This window comes from Astatotilapia calliptera, chromosome 18 (assembly GCF_900246225.1).
Source record: "Astatotilapia calliptera chromosome 18, fAstCal1.2, whole genome shotgun sequence".
NCBI lineage: Eukaryota > Metazoa > Chordata > Actinopteri > Cichliformes > Cichlidae > Astatotilapia > Astatotilapia calliptera.
In genome coordinates, this window is record NC_039319.1 from 34621117 (window position 1) to 34642300 (window position 21184).

The window sequence follows — 21184 nt, forward strand, 5'->3', positions numbered from 1 at the left end:
TCCTAAATGTCAACAGGGGAGAGAAGTTCTCATGAAAGCACAGAAAAATAAGGGGAAAAAGATGTGTTTATGTGGCCTGGTTTCCACCACAGGCTGACCTGGGCTAACTCATTATTATTCATACCATTCCTCTTAGCCACTTAATATATACAGCAATCATTTAGCGCAATTAGTGTAACGCGATACGTTTGCATCTCGTAACGAGCATGAGCGAGCTGTCACCAGGGCAAGTATGTTAGGATGAATAAACAAAGACGGCCAGCGTGTTCCTCAAATAGAGGGACGTGCAGGGGATCCTTTGCAAGCCCAACAGAAAATTCCATTTTAAAATGCCATCTATGTTACACGCCTGCATCACACATTAAAATTGAAACCAGAGACGTTTACATTCAGAGCTTATTTTGGAACACAGCTTAAATAATACGGTGAAATTTGCGCTTCATGCCCAAGTCTGTGCCGACGTCCATCGCTTCATGTCGAAGGTGTGAAAACAGCGTAGCAGCGTGATGAAAACCTGCTTATTTACAATTTGACTGGAAAAGCTTGTGCCGCTAGTCTCCTCCGTTGTTTAAAATACAGATGAGGGAGACTAAATAGGCGCAGTCGTTAACAGGAGCAAGGGGAAAGTAGCAGGGATCTGTGCTTGTTTGCTTAGCAGAAGTCTCCTGCACAGTGCTCGTGCCAAAAGACACAGATTTCTACTACTGCAAACAGGAAGAATCTGCCTTCAGCTTCTAAGCTCCATCTTCATTGAAAATGAGGAAGCCAAATAACACTTTTTTTTACAGTAGATTGAAGGTTCTGTTTATTAAAAATGACCCAACAAATAATAATAATAATGATAACAATAATAAATAGCATAAACAAATTAAACCTGATTGTATCAAAGCAACTGAAATTGATGTGTGTCTCCTTGTGTGGCTCTGGAAAAGTGTGTTTGTGTACCTTCCTGGTGGAGAGTGTAGATGGGCAGCAGTCTCCTCCATCATACTGGCAGTAGGCCCTGTTGTTTATGGTGTCACACCAGCCGTCCCCTCCAAAAGGCTAGACACAAGTTACAAACAAGAAACACTGTTATGGTTGGAGAAATAATCCTTCCCCAAATATGAATTTTACCTTGCACAACATGAAACACCGGGAATGCCAAAAAAAATGACTCAGCATCTTCCCAGAAAACAGAATTTTACTTAGTGGCACACACTGCCACACAATTAAGTTGTTTGGGACATATTTCCATGAAACAAAATATCAAGGAATCAAAATAAACACTTGTGCTGAATAATCAGAGGCCAATTCAACTTGTATATTCAGGCATACCAGGAAATCCATCTTGTGGTCACTGGCAGCTCTGGCAAAGCTCACGAAACCGGGTAACTAATGAAAGAGGATGATTGCTGTCTACTGACCGAGATAGGTCTGGGTGTTCAGCTCAGTGGACAAGTGGGCATGTGACTGTACCAGCAAAGCACTTCCCAAGGTAGGTTAAATAAACCACAGTCACACAAAACATAAAGAAATCTCAATCACAGTTAAAGATGGCTTCTTACGTCAAAGATGATTACATCTGTGGTTACTGAATACAACAGCTAAAGTTCTGTTGATTTAACAGATGCATGACTTCTTGGCTTTGCTGCTATGGAATATGCCATGTGCAAACATTATTAGCTAGCTTAGGTAGGTGACTTTTAGCTGGGCCTTGAGTAAGCAGTCAGCTGGACGCAGGTTAGAATGGTCTGCCTGCATATCTGAATAACAGAAAATCAAAATTAGACTGAACATAGTGTTGGTGGTGGCGTCCAACAATTAAGGTTCAGGCGTGCCATGAGACTTTGTTACAACCATATATATAATGATGAATTGCTCTTTTACCGTCTCAATACTTTGTAGGCACTCAATTCCACTAAAAATAACCCAGAGTTTCTGTCAAACAGAACCTCAGTCCATTCTAACAGTTGGGAATGGTGGGAATTATGAGAGCGTATACAACAAAGTCTCTGATTAACAGCAAGGATATGTCTGTGAAGGTTCTCAGTCATCCAGGTCATCGTAGTCTAAAGAGCTTGGAAAGAAAAACGTCTGGATATCTTTAGGTTGCTTGAAGATGTTTCACCTCTCATCCGAGAAGCTTCTTCAGTTCTGAGGTCAAATGGTGGGGAGTCCCAGATTTAAGTCCTAGGGAGTGTCCCTCAAAAGGGTCATGAACCCCCTGTTGATCCTCTGCCTAATCACACGAGTCAAGATGCGAAAACGGACGTAGGTCACAATCGGCCAAGGTTTCGGGTAAACCCGCTGTAAAACCTAGCCCCACCCTATCATGTGATTTCCTTGGCTGAGTTTGTCTTTCTACCTCCTCTTTGACTCCCACCACCCTCTGGAACACAAACTTGGAGTAATCAAGACCTTACAACACCGGGTAGAAAATGTTCCCTCTAAGCCTGAATGAAGGGAAAAAGAGGGAACACACACATGCAAAGGAGGCTCTTAAAACATGTGGATATCCTAATTGGGCTTTCATCAAGTCAGCAAAGAGGCACAGAAAAGAAGACCAGACACCAGCGAGGGAGGATAAGAAGGACAGACGCAACAACATTGTCATCTCCTATGTAGCCGGTGTATCAGAAAAACTCAGGAGAGTTTTCTCCAAGCATGACATCCCGGTGTATTTCAGACCCAGCAACACGCTCAGACAGAAACTGGTTCACCCGAAAGACAAAACGCCAAAACACAAACTTAACAATGTGGTGTTTGCTGTACAGTGTAGCGAGGAATGCTCAGACCTCTACATTGGAGAGACCAAACAGCCACTTCACAAGCGCATGGCACAACATAGAAGAGCCACCTCCACAGGACAAGACTCAGCAGTCCATCTGCATCTTAAGGATAAAGGTCACTCTTTGAGGATGCCAATGTTCACATTTTGGACAGAGAGGACAGATGGTTTGAAAGAAGAGAGAAAGAAGCATCTATGTCCCCGACACCGTAACACCCACTCACACCCTGGGCCATCTGACCTCAGGAAATCACATGATAGGGTGGGGCTAGGTTTCACAGCGGGTTCACCCAAAAACCTGGGCTAATTGTGACCTACACCCGTTTTCACACATTGACTTTTGGGGGACACTCCCCCAGGACTTAAATGTAGGATTCTCCACCATGTGACCTTAGAACTGAAGAAGCTTCTCAGATGAGAGGTGAAACGTCTTCAAGCATCTTAAAGAAGTCCAGATGCTTTTCTTTCCAAGCTCTTTAGAACAGCAAGGATACAATAACACATAAACCAAACCACTAACTAGAAGTACAACCCACTGGCTCAAGAAATGGGAGCTGTAGAGAGTACAGCAAAGCAACCTTTTCTAAAAGCATAACCTGGACAGGGGGCGGAGCTGAAGATGCTAAAAAGAGATCTGAACCAAAGGGAACAAGAAAATTGGATTTTGCGAAAGCATATGGAAAGGGTATGGATGCATGTTAGAGGGCACTGTAAAGCAAAAGAAATCTCACACGGCATAATCAAATGCTGCAATGCTACAAGCTGGTTGGTAAATGTCTTTGCCTCTTACAATACAATAAAACAAACTAATGAGATGTCACAGGCTGTTTCACACAGACGGGAAAACGGTTGTGTTGAAATTTTGTCTCACTCCTAGGAGTGTTTACAGTGCACAATAACTGTAAAACCACTATAGTAAGGCATGCTAAGCTGTGAGTTTGTCAGAGATTTTATAAAGTGACAAAAAAAGCGGTGCCCTCTGTGATCTTCTGTCACCTCTTTGTCCTGTGAAAATTATTGAATAGCATATTAATATTGTATTAAAGCAGTCTGCCCTTGATCTACCACTCTGGCTTCAACATTTATCCGATGCCTGAAAAGCCTTCCTTTTAAAGTTGCAGACTTCAAAAATAAGTTTGTTCTTCAGGCAGAACGCAATAACATCATTTGGGCGTTAGCCTGGCCTTCCCAAATATGAGTGCAGTCATCTTCAGTTATCTCCAGGCTCCCATTTCTGTTTTCCATGGATGGTGACTTCAAGCCCTTGTTGTTAGATGTGGTTTCTGTTTCATTAGAGTGCAACCTTTTGCATATCTTTGTAGAAACCCTGGCGCTACCTTGGTCCATTGGCATAATTTCTCAAGATGACCATTTTTGCATTGATTACTACAAATAAACTCTTATATAAACTAGAAATGGACCGATCCGATATTACGTATCGGTATCGGTCGATACTGACCTAAATTACTGGATCGGATATCGGAGAAAAATAAAAAATGTAATCCGATCCATTAAATATCACGAAAGCACCTCACAAAACTTGCAACACGCCGTAACTCACCTCAGAACGTTAGCACGTCGGAGCAGTATGCATCACGTGATAGAGCGGCTGTGGCATGCCGGACCTGTGGTCTGGATAGCATGTGGAGCTTCGCTAGCAACCTGGCATTTCATCTCCGACAAAGTTATCCCCGAGAGAAGTAAAGCAAGTGTGTAAGTCCATCTCTGAATGTTTGTAAAGCATTCCCACGTTAAGCTTAACAAGCGACTGCCTCTCGCTCTCCGGCTGCTACTTCAATCATGAAACTGCTTAAATGATCAGCTGATCGGCTTTTCTGTAGCGAGTCTGTCTCTCGTTTGTTTTTGGTCCACTTTGCGCCAGAAAGAGGAAACCAGCGGCTGAACAACAGCAGCACGTTTAAGCTTGATCAGCTATTGTTAGAATTTATTTATTATTACTTTCTACTCGAGGATCTTTTTCTACGTAGCTGAGCTGGTAACTGTGCAGGGGCGGATCTAGCAAAGTTTAGCCAGGGGGGCCGATAGGGCATTAACAGGGAAAAGGGGGCACAAAGACATACTTTTCTTTCTTATTCTCATTTAAAATGTCTAGCTTTTAATAAATAATTATCTGACACCCAAAGTTTTAATTTGATGTAAAATGAATAGAAGTCAATTACTGTACATAGTGACTATTAAGTCTAATATATACCCTAGTAAGCTATAGTACTTTTTACTTTGGGAAGGTACCATCTGTGCAGTCTGCAATTTTGTTGAAGAAAGATGTTGAATCTATTTAATATTTCTTGAAAAATAATTGATTTCTGTGCTTCTTTTTTCACACTGCATCAAATTAAGGTTGATTACGTCGATTAAGCATCATGAGGTGGCGCGTGAGGGGTGGTTCCCTATTTTTTATTTATTTATTTTTGTTGTTGCTGGGAGTTGGAACCCTATTAGTTAGGTTGCTTAATATTTACGCTAAGTACTCTTTAAAATACCAGAATAGGGAGGATGGTGTAGGTTTAAGTTTATTAGATTGATCAGTATTGCTGAACTATGAAATATTTTTTTTGTATACAGGTATAACAGAATAGCTTTAGTGTAGTTGTTGTTTTAAACTTGAGTATGAACTTGCAGACTTGCAAAATGCAGCAAGATATTTTAAAAAACAGTTTTGTTGATTAAAAAACACTATATCGGATTCATATCGGTATCGGCAGATATCCAAATTTATGATATCGGTATCGGTATCGGACATAAAAAAAGTGGTATCGTGCCATCTCTAATATAAACTCACCTTGCATTAATTGTTATTTTGCTAAACAGCAAACCTTGCACTGGCAAGTCGTAGCAATTAAATAATTGTAACTATATGGAAGGGAAAGCTTTAAGTGATTTTGATGCGGTCCTAAAGTTACACTACAGTAAATAGGGATATATACCAACATGATAAACACAGTAATATAGCCTTAGAGTACATAAGGTGTGAATGCGGCAGAGATGAGTAAAGTGTTATATCCAGTTTACAGTCCTGCTGAATCACTGTGATGAAGTAAAAATGATGACTACAAAGATTCTTCAAAGCAATTTAGCAATCTAGGTTTGGTTTGACATTGTTGACCTAGGATAAATAAAGTAGATGGACATAATTTGATGACTGATATGCTTTAAGTTACTTAGAATACCTTTAGTGTAAACAGTTTTTTGCAATGCCTTGGCCAGTGTGGGAGTCCTGCTGGAGAAACTTTGGAGTGGCACGCAATTTTCTGGAATGAAAGTTACACAGAATCTTAAACGCGATGATGAAAGTCTTTTTAATGTTTTCCACTGAACCTTAAGGGCTTGAAGGGCCTGACGTGCCAACAATATGAAAATAAGTGCTGAGTGCCAAAGATAGTTTTGGTTTCCTCTGATGAGCTGATGGAGATATTTCAAAGACTAACAGTAGACTTTTACCTAACCTGCGCAGGGGGAGAGAGCAGCTGCTGAGAAGATTTCTGGATATTTCTCTTCACTTCAAAGAACTCCCTACTTGACAAATCCCCTTGCCTTTTCTGACTAAATGGCCACGGACAAAAATAAATCTATTTAATTGTTCTGTCTCTAAGTAAATACTTTACCAGTAATTGCACCAGATGTTTCACTACAATCACAGCTTGTATGTAAATCTCTGAATAACCTTCATGACAAAAAGTTGCTTAGCCTAATGGCAAGTTTAATTTGAAATTTCCAGCTCTGACCTTTATTCTGGATTTTGTCAGCGTTCCCATGCTTGTCCTTCCTTGCTGAAAACTGTTTAAATAAGCAGACCCCACACTTTGCCCAGATGAGGTTAATTTGGAGGCCAGGGCTCATGCTGAGGTTAATTAGTATTTACATTCCCTTCCAGGCAGAAAATATCTTGTGATCACAAGAAACACACAGACCCAGGAATAATATTAAAACAGCAAGAACTGGCTATCCACTTCAGTCCCGTACGGGTAATTAAAAGGTCAGCTGGTTTGTGTATTATCTTTAACTCCACTCCAATCAGTGTAAAAGAAACAGGCATAAAAAGCAGAAGCAGCCAATCCCAAACCTCACTTACACGAATATTCTGAGTAGTCATCCACACCTGACAAGCTCTTCACCCAAGTTTATATAACACAGGTATGAATTCTAGAAAACCCTCTGCTGTCAAGCAGCAGTATATTATATGATTGTTTTTTTTTAATTTCCTACCAGGAATTTATATCATTCTTTACATGGCCTGACCCCAGTCACTGCACATCCTTCTGAAAACTGTTTCCCCCTTTCTCTTCTCCATATGACTCACTAACAGAGAAGAAAAGATTTCTTCTGCCAGGTAGGACAGTTCAGGGAGTTTTACTCTTTGTTTGATGCTTCTTTGGTCTTTGTTTTAAAGGTATGTATATTTGGGAGGTGGCTGTTTTTCTGATGTTAAGATTGTAAAATTCTTTTATACAGCTTTGCTTTAAAAAAAGAGCGTAAAAGCAAAGTTATTGATTTATTGGTCAATCTATGTCCCTACACTCACCTATGGTCACAAGCTCTGGGTAGTGGCCAAAGAATGAAATTAGCTTCGTGAGCTGTCTTTTAGAGACAGGATGAGGAGCTTGGTCATTTTGGATGCTGCTGCTCCTCCACATTGACAGGAACCAGTTCAAACATCTGATTAGATTGCCTTCTAGACATCGCCTAGGGGACGTATTTCGGGCATGTCCTAACGGGAGGAGAACCCAGGGCAGACTCAGGAGTCACGGGCGAGATTATACTATTAGCTGGCCTGGGAAGGACTCGGTGCCCAGCTGGATCAGGGAAGTCTGAGTTTCTCCGCTTAGACTCCTGCCCCCATGACCCAAACCTGAGTAAGTGGCAGACAATGGATGGATGGATAATTCTATGTAGTGCAACAGGTATTTGATATGTTCATTTAAAAAAAGTATTTTGAGCAGAACGTAGATTATTCTGAAAGATAAGTTTACATGCAGTCCATTTATAATCACATCATTACCACATGTTTAGCTATTACCTGGCAACTGTAAAGAAGCCTGTATATTCCACTGTCACACTTATAGTATAGCTTGCATCTTGCACAGATCATAACACTCATTCACAGGAGGTCTGTCTGTTTATGCAGAACTATTGTTAAATGACAAAAACACAGATATACCTAATCCATGTTTTGCTTAATCATTTAATCCTTCATTAGCTGTACCTTACTACTGATTTTAAAGATACTGTACAGCATTTTATGATGAGATGAAGGGGAGCACTGTGACCATCTACCAAATGTTTTCAGCAGATGGATTCTATCCTCCGTGCCTAAATGCCTTATATGAAGTCATGCATAAGTCAATGCATTTCTCTGGCTGCACACTCTTACTACAGTCTTTGTTCTTATGATCTCGGTGAAGACATGTCTTTTTCTGTGATGTAATCCTTTTATGGGACTGAAAGGTAGATAAAACATTACATATAACAGTTTTGGTATGGTAGTTGCACGGGATGTCTATGTTGGTTTTAAGAAAGAGTGGAAACAGAGGCAAGGTGCAAAGAGGGTGCAATGGCATCTGGATGAGAGCATAGAGCATATGCAGCACATGTGGTCTGGTATAATTTACAGTGTTGTCATGGAGGAGTGGGCTATAAGCAACTGTTTTGCCTAGCAACATTCACGGGAAGGTGGAAGGGGAAAATGAAGTGCTGGCAGGTGGGAAGAATATTTTAATACCATGAGACATCAACAGTTTATGTGTTCCATCAGTAGTTCCAGCCTTTTCTGAACCAAGAAGGCGAATGCCAAATAAAAACTCTCTGGTTTTATGAATTTAGGTGATTTACTGTCATTGCTACAGTATTTGTGAACTGAAATGCATGCTAAATTGCACATTAAACCACTTTTCAATTAGAATACAAACTACAGGTCACAAGTCTTTCTATAGTTATGCTACAGTGGCCTTAGACACATGGCATCACCTAATCAACTGTGTTGATTATGTCAGAACAAATAAACTACTACTAAATACTAACCAGTTTGAAAGGTACACTGTTCCAAAAAATAGTAATGTCAAAGTATCTTACTGTATATTTTACAGCTTTGTACTGTCTTTCTAGAATATCATGAAATTTACATAAGTAGACGGTGATTTTACATGTCAAAGGTAAAATAACATAACATCACTGTAAATATAGTAAAACACAATTTACTTGTTTTTTAAATATATTTTTTGTACACATGCATATTTTGATTGTAAAAATACATCCAGAAATGTATCATCATTTCACAAATATTTCTCTGTTATGTGAGAGAATAATCTGTTAAATTAAAATGTAATACTATGGAAAAATATATAAAATGATCGAAAATTAATGAGAATAATCAATAATTAAAGGAGTATTTGAATTATAATTGTGCTGAAAATGTCATGTCATCTAGGTCTGATTCAATAATTCAGAGGTAACATGTGAAAATATAATTAATAGGAATAAAAACAAAAAAAACCCATATAAAACATTGCACGCTGTGCTAATTATATATTTAAAAAAAATAAATGTAGAGGTAGGAATTGCAATTAATATAAATCTCAAAGTATTCCCAACATTCCTGAACAGAAATAGGCCTCTGCACCTGGGGTGAGGGTGTGGCCATGAAAACAATGTGACATGCCATTGGATGTTGGGACACATGACGCTAAGCATCGGCCAATGAATGTGAACTAACAACCACAAGCTCGCAGGTATGGCTGCACTGTAGGAAAACATCCTAATATGAAAGTATTTTACTGCATTTTACAGTTTTGTTCTGTTCTTCTAGAATATCATTAAAGTTACGTAAATAGACTGATTTCACATTTCAAATGTAAATTAACGTTAAATCACTGTAATGTAATAAAACATAATTTTCACGATTATTAAATGTATCTGTCTGTCCATATGCATATTTAGATTGTTAAAATACATTCACAAATGTATCATGATTTCACAAATATCTGTCCGTTATTTGAAAGATTGAACTGTTGAATTCAAATGTAATGCTATAGAAAAGTATATAACATGATTCCTATAAGCTTGTGTTACATCACATAAGTATTATTATCATTGCAATTTAGGGCAATCGTGGCTCAAGAGTTGGCAGTTCGCCTTGTGATCAGAAGGTTGCCGGTTCGAACCCTGGCTCGGACACTCTCGGTATTGTGTCCGTGGTCAAGACTCTCCGCCTACTGGTGATGACCAGAGGGTCATATGGCAGCCTCGCCTCTGTCAGTCTGTCCCAGGGCATGCAATCCATTATTATTTAAACCAACTGTTAACTGTATATTTATGTATTATGATTCATATTGCCACATTCATTGACCTTGTTTATAGGTAATTTCATTGTTTGATCACGTTAAAATGTTCCTAATTTAATGTCTAAAAGCGCTTGGAAAAGGCATTTTTCCATAGCATTACATTTGAATTTAACAGTTCAATCTTTTAAATAATGGACAAATATTTGTGGAATTATGATACATTTGTGAATGTATTTTAACAATCTATATATGCATATGTACAGACAGATACATTTAAAAAAACAAGAAAATTATGTTTTATTACATTTACAGTGATTTTACCTTAATTTACATTTGAAATGTAAAATCAGTCTATTTATGTAAATTTAATGATATTTTAGAAGAACAGTACAAAACTGTAAAATACACAGTAAAATACTTTTATATTACAGTTTTTTTTACAGTGTAGCTTAAATGAACTACCACATGTAAATTTTACTTTTTGTTGACTTGGACATTTACAGATCCAGAAAAGTTCCGGTTTTATTGATTTGTCACATTAATGTCAAAGCAGTCGCATTAGTAGCAGCCTCTTGAAATTAAAGACAAAATCGATGCAACAAGTAAAAGAAAATGCTCCGTAATTAACATATTAAAAACCAAATGAAAAAACGGGAATAATCAAAAGGAAGAAGAATGTTACTTTAGGGAATATTTAAAATGGTTTCTGAGTGGTGTAGTTTGGAGACGTGTAAATCTCTGTATTTTTACCGAGGGCATAACATCATGGGGACTATATTTGTGTTGCTGATTCCGTTTCAGTTTGACACGATTACAATCCTTGTTATTAATCTCTGTCTCTCGTTCACAGCATGTCTTTATCCTGTCTTCCTTCTCTCACCCCAACCAGTCGCAGCAGATGGCCCCGCCCCTCCCTGAGCCTGGTTCTGCCGGAGGTTTCTTCCTGTTAAAAGGGAGTTTTTCCTTCCCACTGTCGCCAAAGTGCTTGCTCATAGGGGGTCATATGAATGTTGGGTTTTTCTCTGTATGTTTTATTGTAGGGTCTACCTTACAATATAAAGCGCCCTGAGGCAACTGTTGTTGTGATTTGGCGCTGTATAAATGAAACTGAATTGAATTTAATTGAACTATTTGTGCACGATGCTTAGCCTTTTTATTGTATTGAATTCCTAGCCACCAGCATATGACAAAGCCCGCTAAATAATGTACAGTGAAATATTAAAGGTACCCAATTAAAGAATTCTAACTAATGTTTTGCAAATATACGTAGATTTACTGGAAAATTGTCTTTGTTTTAAAATCTTTGTTGTAGACTGCTTTTAAACTAAGCTTTGAGTCTGCCTAAATAATGACTCTAAATCTAGCATAAGCCAGTGATTAATTTATTTTCCTTTTTCAGATAATCCATTAGGCTTGGCAGGCAATCCACCATTTGGCAATGCCAGGACCCCTTGGAAAAATAAGCTTCTTTGGCCAGATTTGAAAGGGATTCTTGTAAAGTGTGAGAACATCAGTTTCTGCCTGTGATTTGTCATCATGAAAATGAAGCACATCACACACTGGCTCTAGTATCTTGAGTAGTGATGACAACAGGGATACGGCATGTTTTGCTTCATGTTTTGTATTACTGGAAAGCTCCGTCTGAGACAGTAAATTTAATGTGGTTATGCCCAAAAATGTGCAGTTGTTTTTAGGATTTATTAGCCCATATCTCAGCACTAACAGAGTGCTGAGATATGGGCAAAACCAAATGAGATCCTTCTGATATTTACACTTTCGTAGCATGTGAAAGCACATTTGAGACGCACTATGTTCAGATAGAATTTCACTGATACTTTACCAAAGACAAGTGTGTGTAATAGAATTACGCACAGTAGATTGGGGGAAAAAGAAAAGAGTTACTTCAAATGTCCAAGTTTAATTCAGAACTGCCTGGCTGCTTCTAAGCTTACCTCACAGGACTGGATGCAATGAATGTGTTGAGGGTCAGGGTACCACTTCATCATTCCTGTGCAGACTATGCTCTGGGAAACAAAGCACACAACAACATTAGTGAAGCAATGCAGCCACAGGAAATGGATCGCTGCAGTCTTTGCCATAGAAAATAATACTACACTTAGACACAAAAACATTTTTATAGCAATTTTTTTGAGTTTCAGTTGACCTCCAAAGGAAGGGTGTCACTGAGTGTCTGATACACATTTTGAATATGAAAACCACTTTGTTGTCTGTTGAGAAGTGCGACTTCTATGACTGAATTTGATGGATCTTGTGGAATGACTATGTAACGGTGATTTTTTGAGACTACTACTATTCAGCGGCATTCCATCAGGGCAAGCAGGGCAGGCAATACTTGACTAGTAAAGCCCTAAATTGGACATCAATTTAACCGGACCCAAGTTAGAATGTCTCTCTGCTTTTACCTCAAATACAACACTGTCACAATGCTACTGGCATCTTTGCACCATCCTTTACATTACTGCTATCTTGTAGCTGTAGGTGGTTACTGTCTCTTAAGCACACTTAACTCTGCTTCTCTGTGACTCTATTGAAATTTATAGCATAACTGGTTTATTTAATATCAGTATCCATGCCCCGTTAACAATGCCTCATAAACTACAAGACCTTTTTTCTTGTTGTTTGTGGATGTGCATTTTAGATAAGCCTATGTAATATCATGGAAAGCTAAGGGGTGACTAGCATGCTAGACAAACTGCTGCTGGCTCTGCTTTCACTGTTCTGAGATCAGTTACTCTTCACATTGTCGGGAGTAAAAGTAAGCATCAGCAAGTAAAAAAGCACCATGTGATTAATAATTTTATCAGTTTTCTCTTACTAACCACCGAAGCCAATGTGTAATGTAGAGAAGCACATTAGCAAAGAAAGCCTTCATGATGGAGATCAGTGCCTGTCGTGCTCAGTTTAATAAAACTATCAAATTGAACTTGTGCAGAACCTCACCAGCACTGTCACGTTAATCCCATGGTTGACCAGCTGTTTCACTAATACACCACCTTTATTTTTCATTGATATTGTATTGGGCTTGGTAACATGACTGTTGTGTTATCAGCGTTATTATGTTGAGAACTGTCTCTCAGGTAAGACTCTTACACTGGAGCATAGAGCTTTACAGCATGTTCTGACATGAAGTCAGTCATCGTCTCTGCTTCCCTTTTCATAAAAATGACCGCATGTCACTGCAACGATTAGATTATTATTGGATGCCGTCTAAAAAGTTGGGGTTAGATGAGAATTAATCCGTTTTAGAGTGACCAGTAGTTGGCTAAAGCATGATGAAAGGAATCCTACTCGTTAATATTATTTTAGTGTCTTGTGTGCAAAATTGTGCGTTTGACCTATGGATGACTTAAAGAAAGCACAAGAAAACAGCACAGTGTGTAAAACCTGGCCCCTGTGTGCTTACAATGAAATTCCATTCCTAATATTGTAGTCAGATTACAGTTACTGTCTTCGCAGGAAGTCAATTTTCCTCGCTTGCCTTGAACCGTATAAAAATGAATAAAACTACATCTTGCATTCATTCTGACTGGAAGCCATAGATATCCTATTGTTTTCACAGACATGTGCAGTACATTATGAATATTTGTTGTCTTTTTGAAGTATTTGTCATGCGAGAAAAATCATGTTTTTGTACAACTTAAGGAAATGCAAAAGTCAATATTTTGCGGTTAATTTTGGGTGAGGCTGTGGTCTTCTGCCATTTTTTGACCCAAAGAATTTACAAGGTGGTTAGTAGACAGCAGACTGACTAACTAACAAATATGGACAGAGAAAGTGGATCCTCCCCTGTGACTTTCTGTGCACCCTGACCCAGTAACGGAGACCTGATTCCGAAGTACTTGAGATAACACAATCCCTCAAAATCACAAGGCAGTGTCAGAGATATGGCGTAAGAAACCAGACCTCAATCCAACTATTTGACCTTGGCAAGGGCGGAAAAACTGGCTGGTGGGCTGACTGACCACCCAAAAGTAAGACGAAACTGGAGCACTGTTTGCAACAGCATTAACGTAGAAGCGACTCCTAAGATTGAGTAACATGACCCGCCTTTGAAGCAAAACAACCCTGTAACTCAGACCCATGAGCTGACATTCCAAGTTGTTTTTTTTCATGGCGACTTGTATACACTGTGTATACACTATGAGAAATGTGTGTAATTCCTAAAAGGCTTGACGTCAACTGGAACCTTTACTCTCACTATCTGCCTGCGATTTCCAGTAATCCAACAAGTCCTGAATGATAACGGACACAGTCGCATACACATGTAGTGAATTTTGCTGGGTGATTAGCTGATGCAGCTGGGAATAAAAATGTTTTCTAAAAAACTCCTAAAGATACTATCTTGCCAGTGATTCAATCAGATACCTGATATGAAACACATTAGCTCATTCTATGATGAATTTGGAAAATGTCAGCTGCAGTTTGACAGAGATTAATTTTTAGACACTCTCAGTTACTTACAGACCACTTGAAATGGTTTCTGTTGAAAATTAAACTGATATTTCTGTGTTTTCTTTACTAACTAAACACACTGCAACATATTACTTTTGAGCACATGTTATGGTCTCAATTTAGGACTTTAAATGAACACTTAAAGCCACCAAAAAGATCTCAAATCTAAAATTTCATGACTGAGGAGTTGAAACCTGAATGTAGAAAAAAAAAAAAGGGTAATTCCTCTTCAACTATTACTATTTAAAAATGCAAAAATGTGTACAAATGTATTGCTTATGATAGCTGCATAGCTTTTTAGCTACTGTTACTCTGTGTGGGGCCTCGTTGTAGCTGTGTGGGTTCTCTCTGGGTACTAGTTTCCACCCAAAATCCAAAGGCATTCATGTTGCTAGGTTAGGTTTACACCTAACCTAGCAACCCAAATATCACTCAGTGTTTGCTCTGGACTGACGATCTCCAGCGTGTACCACATTTGTTGTAAAATGACAGCTTGGATACTCACGCTGAACTGGACAAGTGGTTAAAAGAATGGTTGGATGAATAAACTCATATATATCCGCTTATAAATCACAGAACATGTATTTCTTTTTAATACTTTTAAGATTAGGCTTAAAACTTTCCTTTTGGCTAAAGTTGGGCTGGATCAGGTGACGCTGAATCCTCCCTTAGTTATGCTGGTGTAGGCTGTAGGATTCCCATGATGCATTGAGTGTTTCTTCTTCAGTCACCTTTCTCACTCACTATGTGTTAACAGACCTCTCTGCACTAAATCATACTTGTTATTAACCTCTGTCTCTCTTCCACAGCATGTCTTTATCCTGTCTTCCTCTCTCACCCCAACCCCCACTCGTGGCAGATGGCCCCGCCCCTCCCTGAGCCTGGTTCTGCCGGAGGTTTCTTCCTGTTAAAAGGGAGTTTTTCCTTCTCACTGTCGCCAAAGTGCTTGCTCATAGGGGGTCATGTGATTGTTGGGTTTTTCTCTGTATGTATTACTGTAAGGTCTACCTTACAATATAAAGCACCTTGAGGCGACTACTGTTGTGATTTGGCGCTGTGTAAATAAAACAGAATTGAACTGAATAGTTGTTTAAGAATATCATTTTCTCAACATACCCATCAGTCTCCTCCACTGATGGGTATGTTTTGCCCAGAGGTACTATTCAAATATTTCCTCTGAGTTATCAATTCTGTCACTAGTTAGCTAACATAAACGAATATAAGTCTATTAGCCGTAACTAACCAACCACACGATGTCATTTTCCTTACTGACAAAAGATGGTGTTAAACATGTTTTAAAAATGTTCAACTTTCAGCACTAACTTCTTAAATCGATAATATCAGTTAGTTTTTGAGAGCAGGGCTCAATGGTGTATATCAGCCTTTATGTGTTTAGCATCTTGGGGTCCGTTCTTCGTACCTCGCTAAGTAAGTTAGCTGGATTTGATTGTTGACGATTTTGCCTGATCTTGGATCGTTCGGTTCCCCGAAGCTCCTCCGGGACTTGCTGTCATAGCAACAGATCCGTAAGCGTAAACCTGCTCGGGAGCAGGCTTACTTTATGTAAACAGGATTAGATCACGGCCACGCAGGTATGTCCGCTTCATGTATACGAAAGCAACAGCGATATTTTACCACTGTTTTACCATAAATAAATATTATCAATGTAACTAAAGATAATGCAGCACTTGATCCTTTTATTGATTCCATACAGATACATACAGGTCATTCCCTAAAAAAAGGGAAATGTACTATTAATCATTCTATTTCATGTATTTGATTATTTCAGATGTAATTCATATTTCAGAGTAGTAATACGTATACGCGAGCCACCCATTGCAGAAGGTGCAAGATTGATAAGGAGAGTTCTCAGAATTCAGCGTATATTGCGGGATAGACAGGATCCTTTAGCTCAGCGCGACAGTGTGCTCATTGAGAGATATCGATATTCCCGTGAGGGTATTATTCACTTAACCAACTTGTTGACGAGGGGGTGCAGGACCACCACCTGTCTTTTTTTGCTCTGCCCTTTTCTTGGTTGCTGTTATGAACAAACAAACAGATTATTTCAGGGTCTCTGTCCAAGAGACTAAAAGCAATATAAGTGATAAATATTACCATTCTGTAGAATATTCTTATATTTCACTTTTACTTGTTCCCATGTTCTAGTGGGTCCTGTTGTGACTCTAATGTGAAAGGGGATATAATGTAATATAATATAATAAATTTACCCTACCACCTACTGGTGTTGGCCAGAGGGGCCGATGGCGCGATATGGCAGCCTGGCTTCTGTCAGTCTGCCCCAGGGCAGCTGTGGCTACAACTGTAGCTGCCTCCACCAGTGTGTGAATGTGAGAGTGAATGAATAGTGGTATTGTAAAGCGCTTTGGGTGCCTTGAAAAGCGCTATATCAATCCACTCCATTATTATTGTTATTATTAAATTACTTATGAGTTTAATTTGTCAGCAACTTCCTGCCAGCCCTCTCTCCTTGCTTTTGCAGCCTTTGCAGTGTTCCCTTGCATTTTAATTAAACTCTGAAACTCCTGAAATCCCTCAATCAAGAGTTCTTGCTCTGCTGCCGAAAAATACTGAGCGCGCTCCTTCGACATTTTCGCCGACCAATCAAAGGGTTGCCGATCAATGTTTCTACTATCGATGCGTAGGCCCTGTTAAGCCACCCAGTGATCTCACATTACTTCATCCAGCTGTACTAATCGTCAACAACAGGTGTGTTCGGAGAACCGGAATGGCGAGCTCAAAGTTAGCGCGATGATTTGATCTTGGATGTAGTAAGCGAGGTACGAAGAACGGACCCCAGGCGTTCTTTGATTTCATGTTTTCTTTTGTTTTTTTGTTTTTGTATGTGCATTAACACTTACTTACATAAAAGTTCAAAATAAAGATTTGATTGATTGATTGATGATAATAGGGAAGACTATTGTCAAAAAAGCCGATCAAAAATTTGGGTTGCAAGAGTGTGATTTCAAGTACTTAGGTAGCAAAAGGTCAAGGTCAAGGTCAGATTTATTTATATAGCACATTTCCAACAGCCGATGCTGCACAAAGTGCTTAACAATAACAATAAAATTAAAAACTACAGTGTGATACAATAATAACAATAGAAACAATAAAATAGAAGAATTGAAACAATACTAACAAAAGACTCTCTGAGGAATCAGAGATATAATATTATCTCTGGACAAGTGAGAAAGAGAAGACATGCGACTTCTGATGCAAAATGTATGGCAGCAAGTGCTCAGCATTTTATTTTCCTTGGCTTCAAACCGTGAACAATCTTAGTTTTTGTGCTTATCATTAAAGGTGAATCAGTCTGGAGCAGTAGCTCAGTTTACTTCATGCTTTTGTTAAGTGCACCAGATGTTTGGACACATTATTCATCCTGATGGGTGTTTTTGTGTAAAAATCTCTGCACTGTTTGTCAACGTATCAGCTTTCACGCTGCTCTGGACTAGTCGCTTGGCAGCAAGTGAGCAAAACAACAGCAGTTTTGTAACACCTACCGTGCGCTTCCAAATGGTAGCAAAAACCACAATGTCTTTCTCAGTTGTGGTTATTTTTTACCAATCACAACATGTTATTTTTCACCACATCCAAGCTCATCACTTATCATAAAAACCTAACAGCTGCACCCAGTTATGCAAGTTGCGATCACAGTTCAACATTAATCAATGAACCTTGAAAGTATGAATATTATATATGCATCAAGCGTGAGTCAGGTAAACTGTATCTCAAACCAGCATTTAAGAAACAATAGCTACGCTGTAAAAACTACTGTTGTGACATTGAGACGGCAAGAGGGGTGTCACATTTACAAAGGACCTCCTGGCCTACACTGGGTGGTTATTGGCTGGCTGAGGGAGGGGTTGTCAGCTGATCCAGCTCACCTTGGCCTTCCAGGCTATAAAAGCTGGTTCAGAAGAACTACTAACTTCCACTTTACCTGGCATCAACCTTCCAGTAACAACAAATTTTCTTATTTGAGTAAACTTCTTGTGTGGACTCCCTCTTTGTCACATACCTTGAGCCAGTTTGTGACATTGTGCCAAAGTTTCTACTTTTTCTTGAGAAAATAAACACGTCTGAAATATGATGGAAAGGAACTATTTTAACCCAACATTGTGCGTGTTACCATATATTGTTTTGCTGATCTTGGAAAAACCAAAAAAATCTAGTCACACTAGTCAAGTTATGTAATCTGGGACGTCACTTGGGATCAAGTAGTTCTCTAAGAGGCAGTAGGTAAATCTACCATCCTAGAAATCTATGGTTTGGATCTGGGTTGCTTTGATTTGGAAAATGATGACATGCAAAGTAAAGTACAAACAACTTTTTTCAATTCAGCATTTCGTCATTCATCACAACATTTCAGCACGTAGAGGACAAGACCAGAAGATCTCCTGTTTAAGGATGTGGACACTCCATGTTTGGGTATGTGTTGAACTTTAATTAAAAAACATTCCCCCAGTATACCGATACTCTACTCCAAAGGTATCTCACCTGAACTTTTTTGGGAACCATCCAGTGTTTCAAAGACTTGACTGTAGTACCATTGGGCAGAACCACCGGGTCATGTAGGTCCAAGTCTACAGCCATAATGCATATTGGGTAGCATTCAGCACCTAAAAAAAAGTTAAAATGAGAAACACAATAATGTAGAAGTCTAAGAATTATAATAAAGTAGAAAAAATGTAGTGTCCATCCAGATAAGCCAAAAAGGATATATATGGTTTCATTTAGTTTCACAGAAAGAATGAAAATCTAAAGGTCACACTCACCAACAGCCATCCCATGGTCACAGCTGTACTCCACAGAGTTGAGATCTGGAGGAGCAGAACAAGATCCCTGGAGATTGGGACACATGACAAATTCTGCTGTCCATTCTCCATCCTTAGTGCAGCGAATTTCAATCTGGAAACAAATACAGGCATTAAAATCCACAATGGAAAGTCTACACTTGTCCCAGTTTGGGCATTTTTGCATGTATACACATGAATCTCACTATAGCAACAAAATACTTGGTGGAAATACAGGTTCATGGCTGTTTGTAGGAATTTGTAGAAGAAACAAAACTGTATGTGAAATCTGAATTTCAGTTATTCCACAGAGCTGAATCCTAGGAGCGATGTCACATGTAAGCGAAAATGATGTGAGTTTCACCAATCCAAATCAGGATGTTGTAGCGATCTAGTGGGCGATTGTGGCTCAAGAGTTGGCAGTTCGTCTTGTATTCGGTAGGTTGCCGGTTCGAGCCCCGGCTCAGACAGTCTCGGTCGTTGTGTCCTTGGGCAAGACACTTCACCCGTTGCCTACTGGTGGTGGTCAGAGGGCCCGGTGCCGCCAGTGTCCGGCAGCCTCGCCTCTGTCAGCGCGCCCCAGGGTGGCTGTGGCTACGACGTAGCTGCCATCACCAGTGTGTGAATGGGTGGATGACTGAACGTGTGCTTTGGGGTCCTTAGGGACTAAGTAAAGCACTATACAAGTACAGGCCATTTACCATAAAACAGCGGTCCCCAACCTTTTTTGCGTCACAACAATATTTTCACGGCCCTTTCAGGTGTCTCGGATAAATACAACAAAATAAAAGCAGTACCACTCCCCCCCAAAAAAGAAGATTTATTCATAACACACGGCAAAAGACACAGGGAAACAACCAATGATAAAAACCCTGAAAACCATGAATCTCACACCCAGGCCTCAACTCTCGCGGCCCGGTACCAAATGACTCACAGACCGGTACCGCTCCATGGCCCGGTGGTTGGGGACCGCTGATCTAAAAGATTTACCTTTAAAAAGATAAGAGTCAGTATTAAAATTTGATTTGCTGATTTATTTTGTAATTCACTTTGTGACCATTTTGACTCGTTTAATACGTAATGTTTATTTATTGCCTTTAAACTATTGTTAATAAATTGTTAATTGACAGTCAGTATTGTTAATTAATGCTGATCAGGTTTTTCCAAGTTAATATGTGAACTCTGTAAACCTTCTGTATCATTTGTGTTATATGGAAGTAGCAGAGGTCAATATTGCAAAAAACGTGAACCAACAGTATTATTAGATTTTAATGTTGGGGCAGTATCCGTTTTTCTCTGCAAGATATGAGTCTTCTTGTCTGCTGTGTTTTATATTTGTTATTTGCTGTCTTTCTCATTGTTTATGCCCGTGTAGATTACATGCACTTAATCCCGTCTTTTCTCTTAGTCATCACCGAAGTGGATCTTTTTTAATCTCCTGTGTGAATCTGCACCTTCCTATATGAAAAACTTTAATTGCTTTTTAGAATAATTATTTTGTGTTAAGTGTGTTTTCTATTTAAAAAAGCATTGTTTGTTCAGAGCATTCAGAGTTGGTTTGACCATGATGCTGTCCACAGTCTGGACTCCTGCTGGCAGGACACATTTTCAAACATTTACAATGACAGCCATTGTTGAGGTTTTGTCACACTTCACTTACCCTGCATAAGAGCTCCTGGGTGACCCCAAAATTATTCCTCTAGAAGTCTGGGGCAATACTAATGCATTAGCCATGAACACTGTCACAGTTACTGTACCATGTTAGGAGTCAGGCATTGTGTGATTTGTGAAACTGACTTGTACAGCATGACTTGGAGTAGAGGTGTTAG

The 21184-nt window shown here is 39.2% G+C and overlaps 1 protein-coding gene across 1 annotated transcript in view; it reads right to left on the reverse strand.

Annotated features, from left to right (window-relative positions):
- The window catches only part of pappa2 (pappalysin 2), a 94315-nt gene that overhangs the window by 4132 nt on the left and 68999 nt on the right, over positions 1 to 21184 (reverse strand). Inside the window, exons 23-26 of the mRNA XM_026150132.1 lie at positions 19338 to 19470; positions 19060 to 19181; positions 12018 to 12089; positions 946 to 1044 (exon numbers count right to left, since the gene is read on the reverse strand). Of these exons, the coding sequence (XP_026005917.1) occupies positions 946 to 1044; positions 12018 to 12089; positions 19060 to 19181; positions 19338 to 19470 (426 nt within the window). The remainder of the gene's footprint in view (positions 1 to 945; positions 1045 to 12017; positions 12090 to 19059; positions 19182 to 19337; positions 19471 to 21184) is intronic.